This window comes from Rattus norvegicus, chromosome 20 (genome assembly GCF_036323735.1).
Source record: "Rattus norvegicus strain BN/NHsdMcwi chromosome 20, GRCr8, whole genome shotgun sequence".
NCBI lineage: Eukaryota > Metazoa > Chordata > Mammalia > Rodentia > Muridae > Rattus > Rattus norvegicus.
The window spans coordinates 55112743-55140530 of record NC_086038.1 but is presented as its reverse complement, the minus strand read 5'-3'; the positions used below and the strand labels follow the sequence as shown (position 1 = coordinate 55140530).

General features: G+C 36.0%; 1 protein-coding gene across 11 annotated transcripts in view; it reads right to left on the bottom strand.

The window, feature by feature from the left end:
• Ascc3 (activating signal cointegrator 1 complex subunit 3) overlaps nucleotides 1-27788 on the bottom strand; it is a 282945-nt gene that overhangs the window by 231844 nt on the left and 23313 nt on the right. For all 11 annotated transcript variants that reach the window (XR_010060704.1, XM_063279181.1, XM_063279180.1 and 8 more), the window contains 2 exons: nucleotides 26529-26679; nucleotides 15610-16169 (listed from right to left, as the gene is read on the bottom strand). Coding sequence is in view for 10 of the 11 variants with exons in the window: in XM_063279181.1 (XP_063135251.1) it covers nucleotides 15610-16169; nucleotides 26529-26679 (711 nt within the window). In the remaining variant the exon portion in view is untranslated. The remainder of the gene's footprint in view (nucleotides 1-15609; nucleotides 16170-26528; nucleotides 26680-27788) is intronic.

The window sequence follows — 27788 nt, the reverse complement described above, 5'->3', positions numbered from 1 at the left end:
CAAAATGCTCTTAACATTCTTGCTACTAGAACAAAATATTTTTATCTATATTATATTTTCCTTTAAATTAGAAAATAAAAGCTAGGTTCCTCAGATTTAAAAGCTTTCTTGGCTCAACGGTTAAGAGCACTGACTGCTCTTTCAGAGGTCCTGAGTTTAATTCCCAGTAAACACATGGTGGCTCGCAAACATCTGTAATGGGATCTGATGCCCTCTTCCGGTGTGTCTGAAGACAGTGACAGTGTACTCATGAAATAAACAAATCTAAGCTTCCTTAAAAACTGAATATATACAAGCTAGTTTTAAAATAGTATTTTGCTTGTTTCTTAATGAGAGTTTATTAGCTGAATACAATTTTTGCATCTTTTAAGAAAACGAACCAATGGGTTGGGGATTTAGCTCAGTGGTAGAGCACTTGCCTAGCAAGTGCAAGGTCCTGGGTTCAGTCCCCAGCTCAAAAAAAAAAAAAAAAAAAAAAAAAAAAGAAAACGAACCAGGTCTGAAGGCATGGATCAGTGGTTCAGAGTAAGTACTCACTAATAAGTAGATATTAGCCACAAAGGACAGAAGACCCAAGGTACACCCCACAGACCAGAAAAAGTTAAACAAGATGGAAAGCCCAAGTGAGCATGCTTGCATCCCACTTACAAGGGGAACGAAATAGTCCTGGGAGGCAGAGAGAGGGAAGGAGGGACCTCATTGGAAGAAGGAGGAGAAGCGGATGGTAGGTAGGGTCAGGTGTGGGCAGAGAAAGAAGAGAGGCCCATATTTGGTTTGGAGTACAGAATGCAAAGAAAAACTAAGCTCCATTACTCAAAGTACTTTCAGAATGAATCTATTGCTGCTGAGTATCCCCAATCCAAAATGATTGGGATCAGAAATGGATTGATTGTAGCTGTTTCAGACTTGAGAAAATTTGCAGATGTGTGGTATTTTACCACAGAATAGACTAAAGCTGAAAAAATGAAAGTCACTTGTTTCAAATGTACCTTACATGTGTAGGTTCAAAGTACAAAGAACCATATAGAAATTTCCTAATAATCGACTAAAGTTGTTAAGGAAACAAATGAACACTGTCTTAGTTAGGGTCTTACTGCTGTGAACAGACACCATGACCAATGCAAGTCTTATAAGAACAACATTTAATTAGGGCTGGCTTATAAGTTCAGAGGTTCAGTCCATTATCATCAAGGCAGGAACATGGCAGCACCCAGGCAAGCATGGTGCAGGAGGAGCTGAGAGTTCTACATCTTCATCTGAAGGCTGCTACCATAATACTGGCTTCCAGGAAGCTAGCGTGAGGGTCTTAAGTCCATGCCCACAGTGACACATCTACCTCAACAGGGCCAAACCTCCCAAGAGTGCAACTCCCTGGGCCAAGGATGATATACGAATCATCTCAAACACAGAACAACTTTTTTTTACTTCAGGAGATTTTCCAAAGGAAATACGTTTGACCATAATATATACATACATAAATTCTATCTTGGTAAAATTAATACTGTTTCAACGATGAAATTATTACAGTTATTTCATATTGTGTTATAAAAACCAACTGATTTGAAACCACTGCTCCAACTAAAGCTCAGATCACCACTTATGTAAGATTCCTATTTAAACTTAAAATATTTAAGCTTCAAACTGAAAGCATTCCATTCCCACTTTAGCTATGTTCTAGAATCAGAGAACTATTCCTCACAGTTACTACTATGTTAGAATGTAGTATGTCCTTCACTACTCGAATGTTCTATGTATTTGAACATTTGGTCCCCAGCTGGAGCACAGGGAAACTGAGGGAACCTGAAGGAGCTGGTGGAGGAAGTGGGTGACTTGGAGCAGGCCTTGAGGTTTTCCACCCCAAACACATATTCTAGTTCACTCTCTGCTTTCCTGACCAGAGATGCAGCAGCCTGGTCTTCGTGCATGCCATGCTTTCGCCATGCTTTCTCTTCTGTGGCCCAGAACTGCAGGCCAGAATAAAGCCTCCTCCCTCCCTTAACTTGTTTCTAGGCACAGCAATGAGTGAAGTAACTAACAGACACCTTCACAAAAACCAGACCCCCACCACCACACAAGAACAAAGACAATACAAACACTCTAGTGATGCACAGACTAAATGAGCAACCTATTAGTTTTCATTTTTACCCATTATTTTATTAGGCTAAATCTGTTAGATAAATTATATAAAAATTTGTAAGCATAGAAAGCACTCCAAAACCCAGTTCAATTTTTAATGTTATCCCATTTTAGATTCTTTAAGAAATCCATAACTGAAATGTTGTGTAAAGCCAGAGGAAAAGCAGCAGGATAAATATTGAAGAACTAAATAAGCCAAGAGTTGTCTCTCACACTTGTTACCACTTGGGAGGCTGAGACAGGAAAACTGCTATGAGTTCAAGGATGAGCTGGACTAGAACTTAACCCAGAACTGCTCCTGTCTAAAGGAAATACAGGGACAAAGAGTGGAACAGAGACTGACTGAAAGGCCATCCAGAGACTGCCCCACCTGGGAATCCTTCCCATCTGTAGATACCAAACCCAGACACTATTGCTGATGCTAAGAAGAGTTTGCTGACAGGAGCCTGATATGGATGTTTCCTGAGAGGCTCAGAGTCTGACAAATACAGAGGTAGATGCTTGCAGCCAACAATTGGACCGAGCATGGGGACCCCAATGGAGAAGTTAGAGAAAGGATTGAAGGAGCTGAAAGGGTTTGCAACCACATAGGAAGAACAACAATATCAACCAGACCCCACCCCACCCCCAAGAGCTCCCAAGGATTAAACCACCAACCAAGTGGAGGAACCACATGGAGGAAACTGTGGCTCCAGCTGCATATGTAGCAGAGGATGGCCTTGTCGGGCACCAGTGGGTAGGGAGGCCCTTGGTCCTGTGAAGGCTCGATGCCCCAGTGGAGAGGAATCCTAGCGTGGTGAAGTAGGAGTGGGTGGGTAGGTCAGGGAGCACCCTCATAGAAACAGAGGGGAGGGAGAATGGGATAGAGGATTTGTGGAGGGGAATCTGGGAAGGGGAAAACATTTGAAATGTAAATGAACAAAATAACCAATATAAAAATAAAAAAGAATCAAAATAAATGGCAATTTAATTATACCCAAGTTTCTCAAGACAATGGCTACTCAACCCATGCAGACCTAAATAAACTCCAAATAGATATAGCATAATCAAAAAGAGAAAATGAGGCCCTACTTCTAAAACAAAAAAACCGAAATAAGTATTTGCCCACAATATGGAGATAAACCAATATTTAGGAAAACTTTTTAAAATTACTTTATATTAATTTTATTCAACTCTTAATTTCCTCAATTGTATCAATCAATAGGCATTTTTCCATCTTATTTGCAAAACTTAGATATGACGATCATCTACTGAACCTGTTAGCTGCGTGGTGCTGTTTCTATTCTAACTAATACAAATTAAATAAAATTTAAAAGGAAATTCCTTAATCCCCTTGTCATATATGGCCAACAGATAGCACATAAGACAGCAAATACAGAAAAATATTTTTATCAGTGAACAAGGAACGACATGTAAGATATTTTTAGTTATGGCAAAGAACTGTGACACGCATCAAGTATATGTTTAAACTGTGTGAGCTGATTGTATCTTACCCACGAACTAGGCTGTAACAAGTCAGTGGTTTACTACTCTGTGTGGTTCATCTTATTGGTCTCAATAACAAATAGTTACAATAGCCTTTTATTCATCATTATCATACACAGTAACTTTATCTCCCTAAACATTCTTGGTATAACTCATTCACCCATTTCTACGCTTCCCCCAGTTCTCCACAAGTATTTATTGCTTCATTGATGCAATTTCACATAAAATAAATATTCATGCCACTTATATTTTAGTATACTTGAAACCTATACCAACTATTTCAATCAATTATTATGGAAGATACGGGAATGAGTACTTGTGATCAGTGTTTTTTTTTTTTTTTTTTTTTTTGTTTTGTTTTGTTTTTTTAACTGAACCCAGGGCCTCACCTATACAGGAATACATATTTTTTGTACAACTTATTTAATCATTTATTTAGTTGATTTTGTGACATTTACATTTATTTATTTAAACTTGTAGTCCAGGCTAGGATCAAGCTAACAATCCCTCTGCTTTAAGGAGTAGTAACTGCAGACATGCCATCACCAAGCCAGACATCAACAGGTAAACTATACAAGCACAAAGCTCACTTCCATTGTAAAGCAAACACAACTAAAAACCAGACATAAGGCCTTTATGCTCAACTCTTCTGTAACTAAAGAATGGAAAACGCTCAGAGGCCTTATTATGATTTATTAATAATTGCACGATCTATTAACAAAAAACTAAACCTAATACATTAAAATGAAAAAAAAAAATAAGGCAACACTACCAAAAGCTGGTTTCTTAAATCAAACGTTTTTTTTTTTTTTTTTTTTTTTTTTTTTTTTTTTTTAAAAAACTGAGGAGAAAAGTAGAGATTAGGAGTAAAATGACTGAAAGCTACAGAGACAGACAGAGACAGTAAGGAATTATTTTGTAGCAAAAGGATTAAATAGTGGGACCAACTAACTATTTATATGGAAACACGCAGTTGTCAAACCGGATTTAACAATGAAACAGAATGTCTGAATAAGCCAGTGAGTACTGGAGAATGTGAAATGACAGGAAATTCTGACCTCTGATACAACTGTATTGGTCACAATAGCATTAAATGTTCTTGGAAGAAATACCTTTCTTTCTTTCAGAAACTTTTCTGAAAATAGAAGAAAGCTTCAGAAGTTTCTTTTGTAAAGTTCCAATGTTAGATTTTAAAAGTGGATAAATTATATATTCTCTACTCAGGCTAGTAGTTCACTATAAGGATCTAAAACAACTTTTTACAGCATAAATACTTTCTCAAGAAAAATTAGAAGAGGAATTCTGATTCTCACAAATTAAAGAAAACCCATTCATTTCCTCCATTTCCATTTTAATTATACAGATATGCATTTAAAGATTACAAATGTTCTACACATTAAAGTAATAAAGAGCATGTGTTACAACTACAGTAAACATAGTGTAATAAGCAATTTTCAATTTACATGTGATATTCTGGTTTGTTGTTTGTTTGTTGGATTGTTGGTGTGTGTGTGTGTGTGTGTGTGTGTGTGTGTGTGTGTGTGTGTGTGAGAGAGAGAGAGAGAGAGAGAGAGAGAGAACTTGACACAAACTACAGTTACCTGAGAAGAGGAAAGCACAATTGAGAAAATCCTTTCCTATAATGGCCTGTAGGCAAGCCTCTTAATTTATGATTGTTGTGGGAAGGCCCAGCCCATAGAATGAAGACAGCTCTGTGTACGTGGTTCTGAGCTGTGTTAAGACACTAGGCTGAGCAGGCCAGTAGGCAGCACTCCTCCACGGCTTCTGTTTCAATTCTGCTTCTAGGTTCCTGCCCTGACCACCCTCAGCGATGGACTGAGACCTGAAAGTTGTAAGCCGAAATAAACAGTTTCCTCCTTAAGTTGCTTTGGATATGGTGTTTTACCACGGCAATAGAAACCATAAAGCAGTAATAATAATAGTAATAATAGTAATAATAAAAATTAATAAATAAAAAATAATAAATGTATATATATGAAAATGTTAAAAACAAGCAACGGTGAAAAACTCAGAATCTATGGCTCGTGTAGAATGAAATACTGAATAATTAGAATACATGGATAAAATTTTACATATTAATCCTCATTTGGTTTATGGCATAGAAAATTAGTAAATATTCACACACTAAAATAAAGTCACAACAAATATAAAAAATGATCATGAAAATTAGGACAGCATTTGTTTATCTCAAAGGAGAAAAGTGCAATGCAAATTACTGCTGCCTGCAGAGAATTATATAAATTATATTTTCATAATAATTAATGACCACTATTTATAGGTATTTAATCTAACATAACAATTTAGCAAACCTAAAGCCAAAGTCATTTACAAATTTAATGAAAACAACTTGAAATGTGAACAGGATTTACTGCCATACTAGAAATAATTAGATGGGCAGGGTGGTGGCTTGAATGAGAATGGCTCCCATAGGTTCATATAATTGAATACTTACTAGTTAATGCAACTGTTTAGGAATGATTAGGAGGTGTGGCCTTTTGAAGGTGATATGTCATTGGGAGTGGGCTTTGGGGTTTCAAAAGACTCGCACTATTTTCAGTGAGCTTCCCCCATCCCATCTCCTTTTCTTCTGGTGGATCAAGATGTGATCGCTCAGCTGTTTCTGTCACCATGCCCTTGCTGTAACTGTACATCCAAATTAAACACTTTCTAAGTTGCCTTGGTCATATCACAGTAATAGAAAACCAACTTAGGCAATTAGTAAAGTTAAGCTAGGAAAAAACTGTATGATTAGAAGTTTAGTTTATATTTTAATACATATATTGACAGTTTTCTGATTTGTGGAAAGGAAATAGGCTAACTTCATCCCAAAAGATGTTTATAATCATAAAAGTGAACATAGAAAACTAAACAAAACTGTCTACTGTCTACAATACTTATCTGAATGTTTACATCATTTTAAGTTTAATACCTGTTTACAAATTGGTATTTCATGTGCTCTTCCAAGTAAGTCTAAACAACTTTCATTGTATCAGGGTTTAATTTTCTGGCTCATTTTCCTTTTAAAATATTGACACACGCACACACGCACTCTGAAACTTCAGGAAAAACAATGGTGCTGGATTGATAGACTTTGTTAGATTACCCTTTATTTCGAAAACTTTAAGAATTCATTCTACACAGTAAAAAAATGAATGAATGAATTTAAAGTATCAAACCAAAGACAGTAAATGTATATTCTACATTTATACCTGAAGAGATACAATTTATCCTATTACTATAAAATGAATTTTACAATAATAAGGTAATAGATCACAATAGCTTAAATGTGGGGGAACATATGAGGATCTGGTGAGAATCAGACTGACATAATTAACAAAATTTACAATACAATGCTCTATACTTTATATATACACAATATAGTACAGTATAGTGTATGTGTGGTGGTGGCGGTGGCAATGATGTATGAAAAATGTGCATTCAATATAAGGAGACCATGGGAGGATGTTAATGTCTTGCTGTCCTGTAGTAGTTTCCCTGCAATGGAAACATTCCATATTGCACAGGAGATCTTTAAGACAAAAGATAAACTCCTCAAGAAACATCAGAAAGTTCCTGAAACTGACCAGATTCAATAGGCCCCTCCCTCTCAGAATAATCAATTAAGGCCAGCTGAGGGACACTCAGACAAGTCAGGCTGCCAAGAAGAGATTTAGACCAACTGAATCACTTAGAAAACACACTCTCAGACCTCTTGAGCTGCCTATATACTGTACAGTGTGCTTCAGGTTTCCAGCTTTTGTGAGCAGTCACCAGTGGGGGTGGGTTTTGGTGAGTTGTCGTTGAGTCATTTCTGCTCCTTAACATAATAAAACTCACTGGTTCATTAAACTAGACTTTGGTGGTACCCTTGCTTTGGTCTGTTGTGGACTCCCCATCTGTGGTAACTAGACATGTATGTATACAGTGAGTCTCCCAGAATGTCTTGTCACATAACACCTGTTCTGTCACTTTCTACCTTACTCCTCTGAAATAGTTTCTCACTACACCTGGAGCTAAACTGATAGCCAGCAAGTCCCAGCAATCCTCCTGTGTGTGCCCATGTTCCAGCACTCAGTTATAGGTGCCCGGGGCCATGCTCATCTTTTTACGCAGGTCCTAGGAACCTGAACTCAGGTCTTGAGGCCAAAATAGATGGTAAGTGCTCTTACCACTAAATAATCTCTCCAGCTATCAAAAGTATTTCTTACAAAAGAATATAATAAATTTAGTATTATTTTGCAAACAGGAAGCAAATCAATTAAAATATTAAATTTTTCTTTTAATTTTGAATGAAACAAATAACAATAGTGATACAGATCAAAGAAGAGCAGTATGTATTCCTGGTATCTTTAAAGAATATAAATGGGGTTTTAGAACATAAAGTTTAGACTACATTAAACCATGCTAATTACTCCCAAACAGTTCAAGACATAAGAATCGTGTGTAATACAAATAAATATCGCAGAGAATCATAGTTTCACTCAGAGATAATCTAACCAAATAATTCCCACTTCCTGGATCAGGAAAAAAATCCAAAGAGATAGGTTTGGAAATGAACATACTATGGGTCATGAAATGCCATCTGCATAGCTGCAAGAGATAATGCTAACAGCAAATGTCGGATTACAAATGCTACAGAAAGTGACATCTGTAGAAATGCAAGCCAAGACCGTAAACAAATTCAAAGCTCACTGTTTTCCTAGCAACTAATTACACGGTAGCTCCATCAATATTTACACTGGCATTAATTGTGCTGCAAATAGCACTTCATGTTGGAATAATACTAATATGTATACTCCAACAGACCTAGACCATGCTAGCCTTTCAGATGTCATGAGACATTTCTCAATAGTTCAAACAGCTCTTTAGTACTCATCTGAAGGCACAGATATAAATATATTTTATCATTTTGTAAGGAATACAGGCAAAACTCTGATATGTTTAAACATTATGGTGCTAACAGTTTGGGAAACATTGTGCCAGATGGTTCATATGATGCCACAAATGCTCACAATATTATGAATATTCTGAAATACAGCTTCACAAAGTCTTATAACTTGCCTGACCATGAAGATTACCTGGCTTTACAGTTTTTAAAAAATCTTCAACTCTTCATGATCTTCTCTTAAAAATATAAGGAAAAATGAAGAGATAGCTCAGTGGTTAAGAGCACAAGACTGAAATCACAAAGACTATACCGCAGATCACAAACAAAGTCCATATAACAAGACAGGTATAATATAGTATCCTCACCTCCATGAGGAACAAAACAGGCAGATCACTGGGGTTTATGGGTTTTAGGCCTAGCAAAGAAAACAGAAGCTCTAGGTCCATGGAGAAGCTACCTCAGAAAAATAGGAGATAAACAGAGGAGGGCACTCTACAAATTCTTCTGGCACAGATGCAGAAACACAGTTGTGTGTATACATACACCTGTATACACACAAATGTATGCATGTATGTAGTATGTATCTATGTATGCATGTATGAATGAATGTATGTTTTCTAACTGATAGCATGTTATAGCAATGGAAGGTCTATGATGTGGGAAAAGTCCCAGAATTTCTAACACTGTTTTGTTTTATGACTTGAACCTAAATTTTGAATTGGGGTTCCATCTTTAGTTGTTTCTTTTAGATGAATTTTTATCCAACAACATGGGTGCTCTGACAAGAGATCACATCCAAAGACCTTCTAGGTCAGTGTGATCTGGCTGGAATGACATATGCTGGGATACAGACATGCCCTCCAAGTTAGTCTGTAGAAAGAAGCAGACACTTTTGAAGGCGCTCTTTTGAAGGTGGTTTTGAGGGACAGAAAAAGTGATTAGAGAAAGATTTGACAGAACAAGTCAGAGATAGGATATGCTCAACTCTCACAAGAACGGCATGGGAAAAAGAGCTGACTTCAGAGAGCAGTGAAGTGAGAGGAGTTCAGTTTAGAGCAGTTAAGGTCATGGAGTTGGGTGAAAAATTTTTTCAAGCAGCAAAGCAATTCAGTGAGAAACTGAGAGAAGCCAGTTTGAATCAGTCAGCTTGGATAGTTGTGAGCCAGACAGCTGAGTTAAACCAGCCAGAGTTCAGAAAGAAACAGAAAGGGTGACTTTATTTAGCAGTAAGTCTCAGAGGCAAGCAACAATTATATCTGGCAAATAAAAGATACTTTTACAGTTTATTGTTTCCATTTTTATACAACACAAAAGACTGTGAGAAAGGTGGTTATGTCAGAAGAGATAGCTTGATCCAGGCTCATACATGATACTCATTTAAAACATGATAGTTTTGCTGTTACTGCTGATATTTACTAATACTAACTTAACTATAGGGGGCAGTTTCATTTTTATAATTTTAAATAATTAATTCCAACAGGTGAAACAATCTTAAAAGCTTTTGTAATTATAATGGCACTAGCCTGAATAGAAAAACTACTCAGTCAAGGGTCAATTAGTCAGTGGCCTATACTCAAAGCTAGAAAAGCATGCATTAAGGAAAAAAATTTTTTTCAGTGTAAAAGTAGCTTTTTCTACTCTTAAGTTACATGCAAAAATATGTCTTATAGTTCTGATAAACTTATACAACAGTAGGCAACATGATTATTTAAAGGCTAGGCATGTGACAGCCAGTCCCAGCATTCCAGAGGAGGCAGCAGGATGATCATGAGTAGTTCAGATTCAACCAACACTACCTAATGCAATCCTGTTTCAGAAAAGCAGGGGCTAGTGACAAAGCTGAGTGATAAAGAGCTTCACCAATCATGTGCAAGGCCTTGGGTTTGATCACCAGGACCACTACATTAAAAAGTAAATGAAAATTAACTTTGCTATATATGATTAGCCTTTTAACCACCTTCATTGGCTTTGTGAGAAATAAAAGTTAAGTGTAGAAAGATCTGAATTCAATACCCAGAACAAAAATGAACACTCTGCCACGTCAGGAAAAAAATTTAAAAGTCCCTATGTTGATCTTGCAAAAGCCCAGGAATGGGTTCCTAGCATCTACATGGTTGTCTACAACTGCCTGTAACCCCAGTTCCAGAGGACCTGATGCTCTCTTTGGTCTCCATGGGCACTGGGTATGCACTTAGCACACATACACAAAAGCAGGCATAACACTTATAAAATATGATTTTTAATATAAAAATTTAAATGAAAAATTTAAAAGCTCTAAATGTGTTTACTGCTAAAACAAAGACCTGACTGCCACAGGGGTAATCACAGATTTTCTATTCAAATTTTAGTCTTACCCCACAAGAGTTATTTATACCTAATATAAGCCTGTTCCAATGACTATGGTTGGAAAAGTCACAGGCCTTAGAGATAAGATGTTGCTTTTTAAATAGATAGGCTGTCAAACTTAATATTAAGCATTTAAGGACAAATGTATAGATTAGTGTTGTCTTAACATATGTCAGAGAAACTTCAGTTTGCAATAGGCAACAGTCAATGCAAAAACCTCGTAACTGCTAGGTACTGAAAAGAAGTAACTATTGAATGTTTAGCCTACTCTGGAACTTCTATAATATAACATCACCCCCAGGGCTTAAGGAATAACACCTAAAGGGGGACAGAAGAATGAAGGAGAAGGAGGATGGGAAGGAATACTGTGTTCTAGATATGACTTGGGTTTTGCATCTACAAATTCACAGCAGCAATGGCTACCTGCACAGAACTGGGCAAGACCAGGACCATCAGCATTCCATCAGGGACAAAAATGGGCTCATTAAAGCTCCGCCCCCACCTTGGGTAGCTATACAGTTAATGGTTGCTGAATGAGTAGTCGTAGTCATAATCTGCAGCAATTCAGTCTCTGCTAAACTTGTAGCTTATCATTCATCCTCATCATGAAAGCAACCCCAATAAACTGCAGTGGAACACACACAAGAAGACCTGAAAGGAGAAGACTCGTTGAGAAGATAAGGAGTTTGAGCTAGGAGGGAGATATAGAAAAGGATAATGGGAAGAGAAGATATGATCAAACAGCGTGCATGCGTGCATGCATGTGTATGTGTGTTTGTGAAATTATCAAAGACTAAGTAAATTTAAAAAGACAATAACATTGAGACACTAAAATAAAATAAATAGCTCTACCATTCATCAATAGAGAATAATGAAACAGTCCACACGATTAAAAAAGAAAACAACGAGATATGCATAGGACGGGGGATTCATTCCAAAACATAAATAGAAATCAAAAAGTATACATCAGAACACAATCTTTACTAGATATTCATGTAATAGGGAATCAATTCCAGGATAGTAGGTAGGTAGGTAGGCAGGCAGGCAGGCAGGCAGGCAGGCAGGCAGGCAGGCAGGCAGGCAGACAGACAGACAGACATGAGGGATAGGATAAAATAGATTAGACAGGCAAGCAGACAGACAGACATCAGGAGATCAAATACCAGAACCAAAAATAATTCAGTTGGTAAAAGACTTTGAACACACACTTTTCAGATTAAGAACTATAAATGACCACTGAATTATATGGAAATATGTTCAGTATCTACCCTCAGGGAAACATAAATCAAATGAATACTGAGACTTCATTTCATTTCAGCCAGAAAACAAAAATTCACAGGTAGGTATAGGAGCATCTTCTACACTGCTTTCCTTTTCCTATTTCCTTGTAGAAACAGAAATCAACATGGAAATGTCTCAATGGTCAATATGGAACCCCCACATAATTATACTGACCTGAGTACATACAGTTACAGTTGGAATACATGCAGAAATGTCTGTCACTAAAGTACCTATAATAGCTACGTTACAGAATCAGCCTGGGCACCTAATGGATGGATAAGGTGTGCACATATATACAGCAAAGTTTCTTCAGTCATAAAGAAGAATGCAATTTGTAGGAAATTGGTGGGAACTGTAGAATAAATAAAGTATAAGAAAATAGATTGTCACAATGATGGGCATTATATGATTTGTCTCATCTGTGGAATTTAAGGAAGAAAAGACATGAAAGTAAAGTGAAACAGGACTACTACAGATGTTCAGGGTAGGAGGACAAGAGAGGGCAACAGAATGAATTATAATCAAGCTACCGTGTATTAATATAAAAATGTCATAATAAATAAATAAATAAATAAATAAATAAATAAATAAATAAATAAATAAATAGTTTACTATACCAGACATTTGTTGCCAACCTTGATGACCTAGATCAGTGTCCAGGCACATGTAGGAAGGAAAGAACCATGTGTGTCAGATCTATACACACACACACACACACACACACACACACACACACACACAGAGAGAAAGAGAGAGAGAATAACAAAGAATTTACTGTAACATAAATAGACAGAAATGAACCTAAAATTCAAACATGAATAACTTCTACAGAATATAAACCATCCCAACAGGCCTTCACTTTACTTACATATAGGAAGCCAAATATCGAGAGGATAAATCACTCGGTTTACATGAAGCAGCCTGTTAAACTCACAGAACCAGACACTATGCTCCAGAGCACTTTTTAGTACCTCAGCAAGGTCAGCAAGGCTTTGCTCTAGAATCCGCCTCTCTGCCCATCCCTGTGAATCCTGAGGCTCTAAACACACCATTCTTTCTAAAACCTGAAATATGTCACCTACTGTCCTGTCCACCATGAAATAATTATATTTCATCATATTCTAAAACCAATTTCAAGCTTAACTTCCTTTCTATACAGTTTTCTTGGTTCATGAGCCATTTATACAACCTATGACTTGTTTTTGTCCTACATTTATAGACAGTGTAATACCAACAGTTATCTGTCAACATGTCTCCTCGCGCACGCACACACACACACACAGACACACAGACACACACACACACACACACACACACACACACACACACACACACACACACGCTCACATCAACAAATAGGCATGAATCCTTTCTAAAGTGGATCCCTCAAACTGAGGTCAGGCTGGCCGTACTGGTAGCAAGCACTCAGTCGTGTTGCTAGCCTGTCTTCATTTTTTCCTGTCCACTAACACTGTATCTAGAAACAAAGAATACACAGAATAGCATAACAGGTTGGATGCACACTTTCATTTTGACTCTGCAATGAAGCAGAGAAGTTAAAGAACATTTTTTGAAAATGGATGGTATCCTCCCTTCAATGATGACCAAAAAAAAAGAGAGAGAGAGAGAGAGAGAGAGAGAGAAAACCAAACTGTGTTCAATGTTTCTAAGTTTCATTATAAGTACAATACTAAGCTAAAAATCAGCAAAAGCATTTTTTGTAGCATGAATTTTAAAATGATATTACTTGTATAACATTTGAAAAGATTCAGGTCATAATATATAACATATCTGATATAGATTAACCGAAGTAAAAATACCTATGGACTATGACCAACCATAGAAGTAAAACATTCATATGATTTAAAACTCTCATTAGTTTTTATAACAAAATTAATAATAATAATGATAATACCAAGCCTAACAATGACTCTACCATCTGAGTATTTTCCATATGCTGTGACATTTTACACATGGGTAACAGTGTAAAGGCTTATGGAAATACTTTATCATTCTATTAACATCCCTTCGAAAAACAGAGCAAGAAAACTAAGCTTCATAGAGATTCAGTCTCACAAACAATGAGTGGAAGGACGGGTGGAAATATCTCATTTCAAAGTGTCTTATCCCATATCTTTTGTCAAACAGGATCCTCTAAATATGTACCCTTATATCCACGACAATTATAGTTCTCACCCTTCATCAAAGAAATTTCTCTTCGCAACAGTGGGAAATCATTACAGAAAACCACAACAGATTAAAATGCAGAGTACAAGTGATCAAATGTTCACAGTCCCAATTGACAGATCTATAATACCCTGAGCATAGCCTAAGGCTCATAGATCATTGTGAAAGAAGAGGCAGGAAGGATCTAAAAGTCAGAGGAACAGGACTTTGCTGTGAGATGATGTCTCCTAGAAAAGTCTAAGATGCTACCCTCAGGAAGTCTGGGTAAATCACAGCTGCCTATAAGGGCCCTAAACATGGATGCCATACTAACATGAATGGGGAAAAAGAGCCCTAAACATGGATGACATGCTAACATGACAGGGGAAAAAACTCTCATGGGGCCTCAGTCCTAGGCAAAGAACTGCATGCAACTAAGGACTGCTGAATATCCCTCAAATGGTTAGCCATAATATACACACAAGTAATATATGAACTGAGCAGTTTGTGTTTGTATATTTACATGTTTGTACATGTGCATGCATGTGTGTGTCTGTGTGTGTTAAAATAATTAAAGAAAAAGAGGCCGTAAATTTGTGAGAGAGCAGGAAGTATGGGTAGGTGAGACTGGTTGGAGAGAAGAAAGCAAAGAAGGAAATAATGTAATATTTTAATTTCAAAAAATAAAAAATTTTAAAATAAATTACTTTGGAAAAATCTAGATAATTATTTCAGATTAATTTGGTTCTTAATACTTCTTATTTCAAATGGAAATTGATCAAAAATTTTCTAAATGTCAGCTACCATATAAATAAGATTTCTAAAACTCTGGAGGATATTTTGTCATATAATACTTAGAAATATAAAATATACAAACAGTATAAGCAGTTATTCCTAAAGCAATCACACAATTTGTCACCTAAATCTATGTATTTCTCAAAGTAAGAGTACTAACGACTGCAGTGAAACGACACTTAAGAGTGGGAGCACCGGTCTCACTACTCACTACACTCAGGCTTCCTGCAAGAACCCCGGGAACAGTGTACTGCCTCCTATGCATGGTTAGAGAGCTCACATCAGTGTCAGTGCAGAAGGTTAAGTGTTTTATGTTGATTATGTTTAAAGGGTTATTCTGGGCTGAGCATGTGCCACAGTGCTAAAATATACACTGGGCATGTTCAAGGTTCTAGGTTCAACCCCAACACTGTAAGAAGAAAGGAATTTTTAAAGAGGTATTCATTAAGACAGTTCATGTTCACATGTAACTGCAGAAACTTAGACTGTACCTCATCCTGAAGCTCATCCCCGCTTTTAGCAGAAGCAAGCATGTCATATAACGTACAGCACAGATCTTCAACTCTTGGTGCTTCAGTCATTTCCTTTAGAGTTGCGTTTAAGTACTTCTCTACTTCACACCACAATAAGGAGCCATTTGATTTTTCCACGGGCTTGAGTTCTGGGGTGTAGGGTTCCTGAAACTGTTCATTCAGGAACTTCTTGTAGTCTAAGCTTATAGTTTTCTGGGCTTCACCATTTACTGGTAATTCATCAAAGTGGTCCAGATCATGCATGTCAAAGGAAAATGCTAAGTTTCTACCAAAGACCACTCTATCATTACATTGGTTTTCTGTCGCCTGGACTAAAGCAGTGAGATCATCTTGACTAAAATGCGAAATAATCCGACTAGTGGCATTACAAGCTGAGGTAGCAGAGGATGATGGAAAGGGTCCAAACATCTGTCTGATAGCCTTTGTCTCCGTGTAACCAACAGAGTCTGTCATGTGAAACGTCATAAAGAGGAATGCAGCCCCACTTTCAATTGCTTCATTCCCATTATCCGTTCCAACTGTTCAAAGACAAAAATGAGAACACAGTATTAGCTCAACTGAATCATCATCCAAATTGGCATTAAAAAATAATTCTTCCACATTTTTTTATTTTTATTTTTAAATTTGGTTGTGAGTAAAATCAACTTAGGACCAAAGAAATACATTCCCAAATTTCCAAAGAACTATGTTCAATCAACCAAGAACATTTTAGTTCAACCAACTATTAATCTATATTTAGCACAGAAGCTACCTAATAAAAATTCTTGCCTCTCTTTAGAAATGAGCTATTAAAAAAAAAGAAAGAAAGAAAGAAAGAAATGAGCTATCAACTAAAACTTACTTAAAATTTTAAAATTAAGTTGATAAAGTACCGTAAGACTTTCAGAATTAGAGACAAAGGTCAGGAGACCTTGCACGCTCATGGCTTTCATTACAATTTGTACAATAGACCTACATGACAAGAAACCTGTATATAAACGTATACAGCTCTCATTCAGAAACATTTCACACCACCAGGATGTGTGTGTTTATGTGTGTGTATGGATGTTCAAATAAATCTAATTCATCATATTACAAAAAATGGAGGAAAGATGCTATGTTATGAATGACCAGACCCTATGCTTAAAGCACAAACTCTCCATATACAACCATCTTACATAAAAACAGGAAACTACTCAACTTAAAAATATGAGAGAATTCTCACAGCAGAATATTTTTATTACAAAAAAGAATTTGAATCTTCAAGAGTCCCCAACATGAATGTGTCCTATCTAACAAACTTGCCAATATAAGAGCATTAGTTTCTTCCTAAAAGATAGCTCTACAATCATCCCTCAAATTTGCTAAATTCCTACAAGGGCAGGAACTCCTGACCCCATCTTTTGTTGTTTGGTTGTTGTTTTCTTCCAGCCTTAGTATCTACTTTGCATTTTCTAGTCTAACCAAAAATGGATGTCTTAACATTCAGGAGTAGGACCTACCAAATGTCATGGAACCCACATAGCTGGCGACTAAGAAATCTGATGTAAGAGGATTGCCTGATGCCAGGAGTTCAAGACCAGCCTGCATAGCATAGCATGACTTTACTAAAATAACGTTTCCAAAGGTTAAGATTTAAAAATAAAAAAACCAAAAAACAGAGCAAAAAGCCTATTCTGTCTATTTCCTCACCCTTATTTATCAGTCCCTGGCATCCTAACTGCTCAAATCCCACTCATTTTTCAATTCCAGATCTTAGCTACATCTTCCAAGTGGAGTAACATCGAGGTCAATTTTGTATTTTCTGACTCTACTTGCCCCACGTAGATAGTTCAAAAAGGAATGGTTGAGTTAAACTAAATTCTGTCTCAACCACACAGACACCAAACTAGTTATTCCTAAACCAGATCGCCAGACCTCAACTTATGAATTTAGAATGCAAATAGCATGTGTGTGTGAATAAGCAACTTCACCATGCTAATCCCAAAACTTTCTAAAAATGTCTATATTACAATTTACAGAACATTGTTGCATTCTACTATGGGCACTGCTTAGAGATTTGGGTTTTTGATTGTTCTACAAATAATTTAACAAGGTTAGTACTGAACTCTGAACAACAACAACAACAACAACAACCCCGGAATTTATGAGACCGGAAAGATGGCTCAGCATTCAGAGTAATGGCTGCTCTTGCAGAGGACCTGGTTTGAGTCCCAGCACACACAGGGCAGCTCAAAACATCTGTATTCCACTCCCATAGGATTGATCACCCCTTCTTCCTGTCACTGTGAGCACACATTCACATGGTATGCAGACAAACAGATACACATTGCACTCATACACAAACAAATGTTTAAAAAATTTAATGGAATTCATACCTACAGCCAACATACAAGAGCATACATTTCTTAGTAAAAATAATCTACTAAAATAAAACTTCCTCACTAAGTAGCCTTACTCTGTCCTAAAACATTATTTCCTTCATGCATATGCTAAAATGAAAACTCCAGCATGAAAATATATAAAAAACAACAACAAAAAAGTCATTAAACAAGATTTATAGCAATCCTTTATTTCCCAAGCATTTCTCCACTGTACTAGATTCCATGTAAATTCCTGAAAGGTACATGTGTTTCCACTTAATGTTTATTAAATAAATATTAAGAATAAATAAATCACTTTAGAAAATTTGGAAGAAACGTGTTATATTACTAAAAGTGGAAGTAGCTTAACTTTCTGATAGCAGGTAAGTTAGTGGTAACATTATGGCACAATCTCAGTATAATAAGGAAAATTGGTGCATTGTCTTGGTCAATGCGCTACTGCTGCCAAGAGATAGTTTGGCAGCTCTTCTAAAAGACGGCCTTTAGATGGGAGGCTTGCTTTAGGTTTCAGAGGTTTAGTTAATTATCATCATAGCGGGAAGCACGGCAGCATGCAGGCAGGTGTTGGAGCAGTAGTTGAGAGTTACATCTTGATCTGTAGGCAGGGAGAGAGAGGCTCCGGGCTTGGCATGAGCTTTTGAAACCTCAGAGTTCACCCACAGGAACATACTTCCTCCAACAAGAACATACTTGCCAATCTTTTCAAATAGTGCCACCTAATGGTGTCTAACTATTCAAATCTATGAGTCTATAGGAGCTACTCTTATTCAAACCACCACACTTATCATAAGAAGTACTATTAATATATATGCTAAGCAGGAGAAAAATCCATTAGTCAGCTTTCAACAGAAGATAATTATATACTCAGAAAAGTCCATACAGATCAAAAGCAATTTATTTCATAATGTCAAGTACAACTGACTTATGTCTACAAACTTTCAAACTTAATGATTACTTTAAAACTTTATAAGCTTTGGCTGGGTTGTGGTCTTTTATAAAGGTGAATACCACTGGCTAATGACTACCTTTCCTGTGTAACCTACTCAGCCAGATGTTCTTGGCTACCTTCTGAAACACATGCTTTAATATCACACAGTGTTAGGAATCACAGAGCTACTCTGGAAGTTCCAAAACTTGAGAACGTTAACAAGTAGCAGGGGCCTTAGCTAAAAAGACAGATTACTACATCCTGCAACAATTAACTTTTCCAAGCTGATGAGGAGTTAAGTTGCACTACCTAGCTTTCTTAGCATTCACAAGAATATATCCCACAGCCACATGCATACTGGTGCTCTGGCTGCATGTGAGGAACAGGGAAAGCTGCTAGGCACCTGAAAGAACAGAAGCACAACTAGCCTAGAGATGGAACCATTTTGATTCTAGCTTAGCTATTGTTCTACTGCTGTGAAGCAACGCCATGACCAAGGCAACACATACAAGAAAACATGTAGTTGGAAGCTTGCTTACAATTTCAGAGGGATAGTCAATGATCATCATGGGATGAGAGCAACTGGGCATTGTGCTAGAGCAGTAGCTAAGAGCTTTACATCCTAATCCAAAGGCCGCAAGCACCAAGAGACTGAAATGGTGTAGGCTTTTTGAAACCCAAGTCCACTCTCAGTGACACACCTCCAAGGTCACACTTCCTCTAACAATGTCACAACTAGTCTTTCCCAAACAGTTTTACTCCATAGTGACAAAATATTCAAATATATGAGGCTTTGGAGGGAATTCTTATTTAGATCACCAGATATTCAATTTTTCCATCTACTATATAATGAAAAGGATAATCTGTAAACTAGGAAACCATCTCGTTTCATCCTGTATACGACAACTACAACAAGGTTAAAGATGAATTATTTAGAAGATCACGGAAATGCTGTATTGATACTGGACCTGCCTGTCTAACAATTATAACAAGAACAGATAAGATGTGAAATATAGTAGACTATAGCATATCCTAAAATATTTAGGAAAAGTTAAAGTGTCTCTCTCTAAACCACTGGATCACTGGCAGAGAAGCAGCAGGACTGAGCTTGGCTAGCTGGTGCTTTCCTAAATGTTTCAGAGAACGTTACTACATAACACAATTATGCAATTATTTACATAAAAACAGAAAGTTTTAAAGTCAAAAAACAAATCATTCTCAGCAAAATATACATATGTATTTTCCTTTGAGTGAAGTGTTTAAATCAAATAATTTTATAAATTCACTTCCTCAATACCCTTTGCTGGTAATTAAATTTTTCAAAATAGTAGAAATTTTCATTTAAAAATTAAAATAATAATAAGCATTAAAGTTAAAAGTAGTCAACAAACAAATCAGTTCTCTGATAAGTTAGAGCTCCATTGTTTAGTAAATAATTTATGCTTATATTAACAATGAAATGTTCAATGCAGTCAAATTTCTTTTGCTTTGTTATGTTCAAACTTCAAATCATAGTTTTATCTCTAATACTTGTTTTAATATGTGAAAACTACACTATAGTCCTTCATTGTTTACCTAAATTAGCTCCATTTATTTTTAAAAAATCAGCAAGACAGGCAACTTGGTGTAAATATGTTTACAAAACCAGTGATTACATACCTGATTCTTTTTAAAATTTGTAACCATATTTTCTCATTAAAATGTGCAAACCATCAACTTTCCTAGTGATTTCAAGTAATTTTAAGTAATCTAAATTCCCCACTTATACATCTGAAAATGTTACCAAGGCTCCTTACATCTCATAGTTACCTTTACCTGTTATTATGAAATTGAAACACGCATAACATTTTACTTTGAAACACTTAGAACACAATCTAACCTGCCCAATGTTTGCTTCTCTATTACTTCTTCCTGCCTTGCCTAGGGGAACTTGTCTGTTCTTTGTACAACCCTATTGTGGGCATACGTATCTATCAAAATGTTTTGCACAGGCAGAACACTATTTGCTGACCATGGCTACCAGTACACCTAAGTTAAAAATGACTGACTGCCAGCCTTTACCAACTGTTATTCCCAGTACTGTTGTACAGCTTTGTAGCTGAAGTACACAACAACTGCCATCATCATCTTAATAGATGATGAAATGGGTCCAGGGATACCCATAACCCACTGCAAATCAACAAAACTGCACTTATACCTACATAGTAACTGATCATCTGAATCAATCTCAAACTCCATGAAAATAATTCATGAAAACATGAAACAGAAATCCAAGTAAGACAATACCACAAATACAGAGATAATAAACAAAAATTCAACAAATATGAAGAAAGGCATATCAGCAACAGAGATGTGGGGCCTATCACTATCATACTGATGAACACACAGGCAATTTATCTGATAATGTATAGTTGTGTTATAAAGGAGGCACACACAAAAGATACCAACTTAATTTTACTATACTGGTTACAAAGGACTGGGTAGGTTCAGCTATGATTATATTACAGCTAAGTGGTGAGTTAATGGTAAATATTCAGACTTTATTTTTCTATGTTTTAATCAAACTAAAATAGTTCATCAACATTTTTACTACTTTAAAGCATTCTAAGTGTTAATGCATACCTATAATGTCCCACACTAAGCATGCTGAACCACTGTGAGTTTAATACTGTGAGATGATAAAATCTTATGGGGGGGGATAGTAATCTTTACTTTCATTTAATTTACTAGGAATATAGAAAGAATATATATATAACTCAAGGAGTTGCCACAAAATGGACAGGTTTATTTAATATGGCTACACAGTTCCAGAAATAGATATTACTACAGTCCCCTAGATACCTACTTCAGGCAGTTCCAGTCACTTTCTTTTTCAGTAACAAGTTTCTACTCTAAGAGTAAGTTGCCCATAGGTAAAAAATAACCCTGGAGTAGCACACGCTTGGGAGGAAGGAAGGGGACCATAACAATACTGACTTCAAAGACAAATTCTCATTTCACATTCGAATCATTCTTCACACAGCCTAAACTGTTGTTAAAAGGTAATACAACAGTACATCTATGCTATAATTTGATAGTAAATTGTCTGCACTTCCAGGCTATCACAAATCATGCCGTCATGAATACACAGGACATTTCAGTATACACATACAACCATTTTTAATTGCATTATTTCATACTAAGAATTAAATTTTCATTGGTTTAACTACTACAAACACTGCTCAACAAATTCAAATACTGTACCAGTTCCAACTGTAGCAGTAACACACATAAATTCCTGTCCTGATCAGGAACTGCGAGTTCGATCCTCTCGACTTCATCTATGAAGTCTCGACTTCATGAGGAGGCATGAAATAGGATCTTTAAATGAGGATGACAATTTCTTTCACCTTTACTGGACATCTGATTAATGTAGAAAATGCTTGTGCATTTTTATACCCAATCTATCCTTTTTACTGATTTTCTTGTTGAAGAGTCTTGGTCATTTTTGTATAAGATCTATCCTTCTTACTGATATGTAAGAGATCATATTGAGTATGGATAGAAATGATTTTGACAATATATCCTGAAGCTCTATTTCCCATACTCATTCCACACATTTCATTCTTAATGAAGAGTCCATAGTACCAATCATTACCTTTATGATTCTACATTTTATTTTGTTTAATCAATTTTACCAAATGTAAAATCATAAAATGTCAACATCATCCTTGAGAAAATTGTCTTTTTTTTAACTCTATGCTTAGGATTACTTATATAGGTAGATTTAAATATATATATGTGTGTGTATGTGTATATATATATATATATATATATATATAGAGAGAGAGAGAGAGAGAGAGAGACAGAGGGAGGAAGGGGGAGGAAGGGAGAGAAGGAGGGAGGAAGGGAAGGAGGATAGAGGGAGGGAGGGAGGGAGAGAAGGAGGGAGGGAGGGAGGGAAGGAGAGGGAGAGGGAGAGGGAGAGAGAGAGAGAGAGAGAGCCCTGTCTCAATATCAGGTTATTTCCTTTTGTTGTACATATCTGTTCTTTGAACAGTATCTAAAATGTGCATTATTTTAAATTTCAGTATCTAGTAGTTTTTCCTGTTTATTTCTTAAGATTGATTGATCTGCTCTTTGTCTTTGAACTTTAGCTTTCAGAATATTTTATTCATTTTCAAAAACATATGAATATAAACAGTATATATCAGTTTGGATAACAATAGTATCATTATAAGCAACTAAGTTCTAATCCTTAAGATTAATACTTCAAAAACTCAGCCTTCTTTAATCTCTCAACAGTATTTTATAGAGCTTTCCATAAAGAAATCACGAAGATCAACATTTATAAATTTTGATGTTTTGTAAATGTAACCTAAATTAAACCATATAAATCTCTATATAAAACCTCATTAAAATTACTTTAAATGTCATTTTGAACTTGATCTGGCTAAATTAATTCCTCCAGATACAGTTATTACTCTTAACATTTATACCTTTTTTCTTTTCTTCTTCCCTAAATTGTATTAGGAAGGATTTTCAGTGTGCAAGAAAGAGAAAAGGTGCTAGATAATCTTGGATAATACCATATAGCAAAGAATCTTTCTTATTTTAAGTGGCATATAATATCTATGTACAGGGTAATATTCTAATGTGTGTCCATGTGAACAGTTATATTATAATAATTAGCATTCTGTTGTAATTATGATTTTTCTCCTAGCTCCTTATTAAATACACTGGTGCAGTATCCTATTGTGTTGGAACATTAGAAGTTACTCCTACCTAGCAGGTCTGTGGTACCAGTAGCTAACCTTTTTCTGTGTCCACTTTCCCCTCCCATTCCCAGCTTGCAGACATCACCGTTCTCAGAAGCTGATGGCACTGTACCACACAGTCTATTGGCTCCACTGTTTTTATTGATACCTTTTATCAGATGAAGGCAGTCTTTTCGTATTCATAGTTTGTTAAGAAGTGTATCAAAAATAGCTGTTACATATTCATAAAACCCTATCTATTGAATAGTCATTAATATTTAAAGCTGTTAGTTTATCATAAATCTTACTATTTCCCCAATTAATCCAGAATTGTTTCACACACTCACATGAACTTACACTTTCTTCCGAACACATATCTACATCATCGATCTTTTCTCAATCACTTAATATTATATTCAATAAGATCTTCCTTTTTACTATTAATGCATATCGGAAATTTGGAATTTCCTTTTTATGGACATATCAAATATAAGACCATTACCTAATCATGGCTGGCCCACAATCAAAGTTTTCCAAATAACCCAAACATATCTTGGTAATCGTTTTTTCTGATTCAAGAGTCAAGCAAGCATTATAGATTGCATCTGATTACATGCTCTTACCCTCCTGTCTTCTGCATCAATACCCTCGTAAGATCTTAAGTGAAACTGCATGACAATTCCCAGGTATAAACCATCAAGGTGAATAGATTTCTTTCTTAATATTTCTAATTACAAGCTGAATTTTTTACTAGCCAAATATCCAGATTCTGTATTTCTTCTTTGTCCATTTAATTCATCTTTGTTATCTAGTTCTCTGAATCTGTCAGACCTCTGTTTGTCCTCCTCTTTTCCACCCAGGCCCCTCTTTGGAAATGGACAGTCACTGCTAGAGAAATAAATGATCCAAAACCCAGTATCGTTCTTTCTGAGTTTGTTTGTGCTTCCAGATCTTCAATAATGTGAAAGACAAGGCTGGAGCCTGTGATTGGACAGTGGAAAAGGAAGGCGGGCTGAGAGTTTTAGAGATGGGAGAGAGAGGAGTGAGGAGAAGGAAGGAGGATGGAGGAAGAAAAAGATGATCCAGATTCTGTGTAGCTTTGAACAGCTACAGGTTGCTATGAGTATCTTATAAGGGATGGATTTGTCTTACGAGGTGGGCAGTTTATATTGATATCAATTGGCTCGAAGTTCATTGTGTGGACATTTTGTGGGGTGAGAATTTACTAGTATAAATCTAACTGATAAATGACAAGCCTCTAGAGTTTTGATTTTACCTGGTTATGGGGCTTTGTGACAGCAAACCACAGGGGCCGGATGGCTGGGAATGTGAGCAGAGTCTGCCTGCATGAGACAATCAGTCTGCCGGCCGAGAGCAGGCTGGTCTGTCTGCAGGATATTTCCTGCTATAGTAATGTACTCTTTTTATTTATAATTTTCTAATTATTCTCAATAGATGTTTGTCCTAAACTACTTTGTTGGCTATTTTATAATTTGTATCAAACTCTTTCAACTGTTTTAAAATCCACAATTTCAAAATAGCTAATTTTTATAAATTCCCCAGAAACCAACCCAACATATCATTCCCATAAAAACAAGGCTTTATTTCTAAATATGTATTTTTCCAGTCCCTTTTCACATTGTATATTTCCTTTTCTAAGTCACCTCTTTATAAACTGTTCCCACCCCAGGATTTAATTCCTTGATTTTAATAGTAAAATCTTACTTTCTTAATAACGTACAATCATAATGGATCCATCTAAAAATCACTTCATAATTCACTGCTGCCCAACCTGCCCTCTGACCAGTATTTTTTTTTAAAAGGAAGAATGAGTATATATGTATGTGTACATGTTTATTTGTGTGTCAGCATGTCACAAGGTGGTATTTGTGTGGAAATCTGGGTATGCTCCTCAACTAATCTCTATATCTGATTAACACTTTTCTTAATTTTACTAAAGTCAAGATGCACACAAATATCAAAACACACATAAATTCATGGTTACAAATTTAGAAAGGCAAAAACCAAGAGTTCTTTTATAGCAATGGAATCTGAATGCTGAAACACAAGGCTCTCACTAAGTCATCACTCACGCTGTCCTTGTAAAGTCAATGCTTTGTTCTGCCCTGAGGAAGAATCTGCAGATCCTTTTGGCCCATTTGCATGACATTCCTGACTTCTACAATCTAGTTTCTATCTCTACTGCACAAATCCTATTTGCCACCTGAACTTTTTGTTTGTTTGTTTGACTTGTGAACAGCGGTAACTGGACAAATAGTCTAAATATATTTTTTTTAATTTAATAAAAAATGTCCTAGTGGTACTTGGTAAACCCAAACTTTCATCTGTGTTTTCACTGAGTATTCCGAAGTATTATTTATTATAAAGGAGCTACTAAAATAGAATCAACATTTTATAAATGAAGAAAATAAAGGCAAGGGGATTAGATCAAGTCATTTTCTATGTTTACTATTACTTTTTCAACATTCTTAAAATCCAGTGTGGCTTTGTCAAATGCTATCATAACAGTCCTCACATGGTCCTCTCTCCCCCTAGCCTGACACAGACTCAATATTGTTGTGCTGAGTTACAGCCCACCATTCACGTGTGCACTAGGTGGCCTCCTGTTGAGAAACTCAACTAACACTGTTCCTTGATGTTATTAATTGTATACAGTTGGTTATTTCCTTCTACCCCTGTCACACTGTCCTAAATTCATTAAGAGATAAGAGCATCTTAGACAACTGTAAATATTTACCGGGAGACTAGCCTTTTATTACATACTATTAATATATAGCTTATAAGGATCCTGTTATAGAACATTTTGGGTTTTATTTTTAAAGGGTATACCGATTTGTTTTGCAGCTTGTAGTATATCTTTTAAGTCTTCATTTATAGTTTGCATTTTATTCTTTTCTAGTTTTTCATTCAAAAACTTCACTATCTTCTTCCATGAAAGGCCGAAATCTAAAGCTTGTTCATGAAGTTTGGATCGCTTCAGCTGAAAAAGAAAGTATAATATAAAAAAGTCTGGTTAAGTTTTCCTCCAATCCATCATAAAAATATTTTATTACAAATCAATTTTGCACTAGCCAGAATTCAAAGTTGTCTACTCAGACACTAATTATTCTCAGAAGGAACTTAATTTAAGTGCAACTTCACAGAAAGAGAAAAAAATGTTTTATAAAAAACAATGTTTTAATTATAAAACATCCATACAGCAAAGTAGAATGTTTAACATTCCAAAGCTAACATGTAAACAACCCACACATTCCTATCCTTTTTCATAAAAATACATTCCGACGAACGGCATTTAAAGACTCTGAGAGCCCTGATTAATCAGCTCGACATGTTTAGACAATATTGTTTTCAGAATATGACCCCGGAACTAAAGGTAGACACAGACTCTTTTCTATATACACTCTTTTCTTGAAGCTATAAACATTTTCATCAAGAATTGATTACAGAATAAAACAAAAATTTCATGTCAGACCCGTGGCTTTTTGAGACATGAAGCAATCTAACAAAATGGAGTGGTGAGTCAGACATGGAACTGAAACTCTATTCTTGCTTCTACTGATGATGCTCAGTGTCCATTATGTCTCTGCTTCAATTTCCTAATTTAAAATGAGGTCAGGCCATCTGGACTAAGAAAAGAGGTGATGGTGGGTACATGAGAAACAGACCAAACAGATTGGCCATGAAATGACTTTCATAGATACAATGATTCATTTTACTTTTGTCCCTGCTTTTGAATATGGTGGCCATTTCCTGTGACTAAAAAATCTCATAAAAATAAGGCTCATTATGCATGCATGCCATTTTCCTTCTTCAGGAAGCAAAATGAAATTAAAAGCGTACAATAATAAATGAAATGACATTGGGGTAGGGAGTAAGTAGGTAAGTAATCTTTAGGCTTTTAAATTGTAAAATATTCCATACTATCATTGGTTCAGAATTTGCCATGCCCTAAGAAGATAAAAACAGAAAACAGAGTATAAGATATTAATATTAAGAATATAAATTTTAATCTTATATTAATTACTGTGAGAAATATAGGTCTGACACAATTCTCCATCATTAGAGGGAAGCTTGCAAAAGACTGGTTGA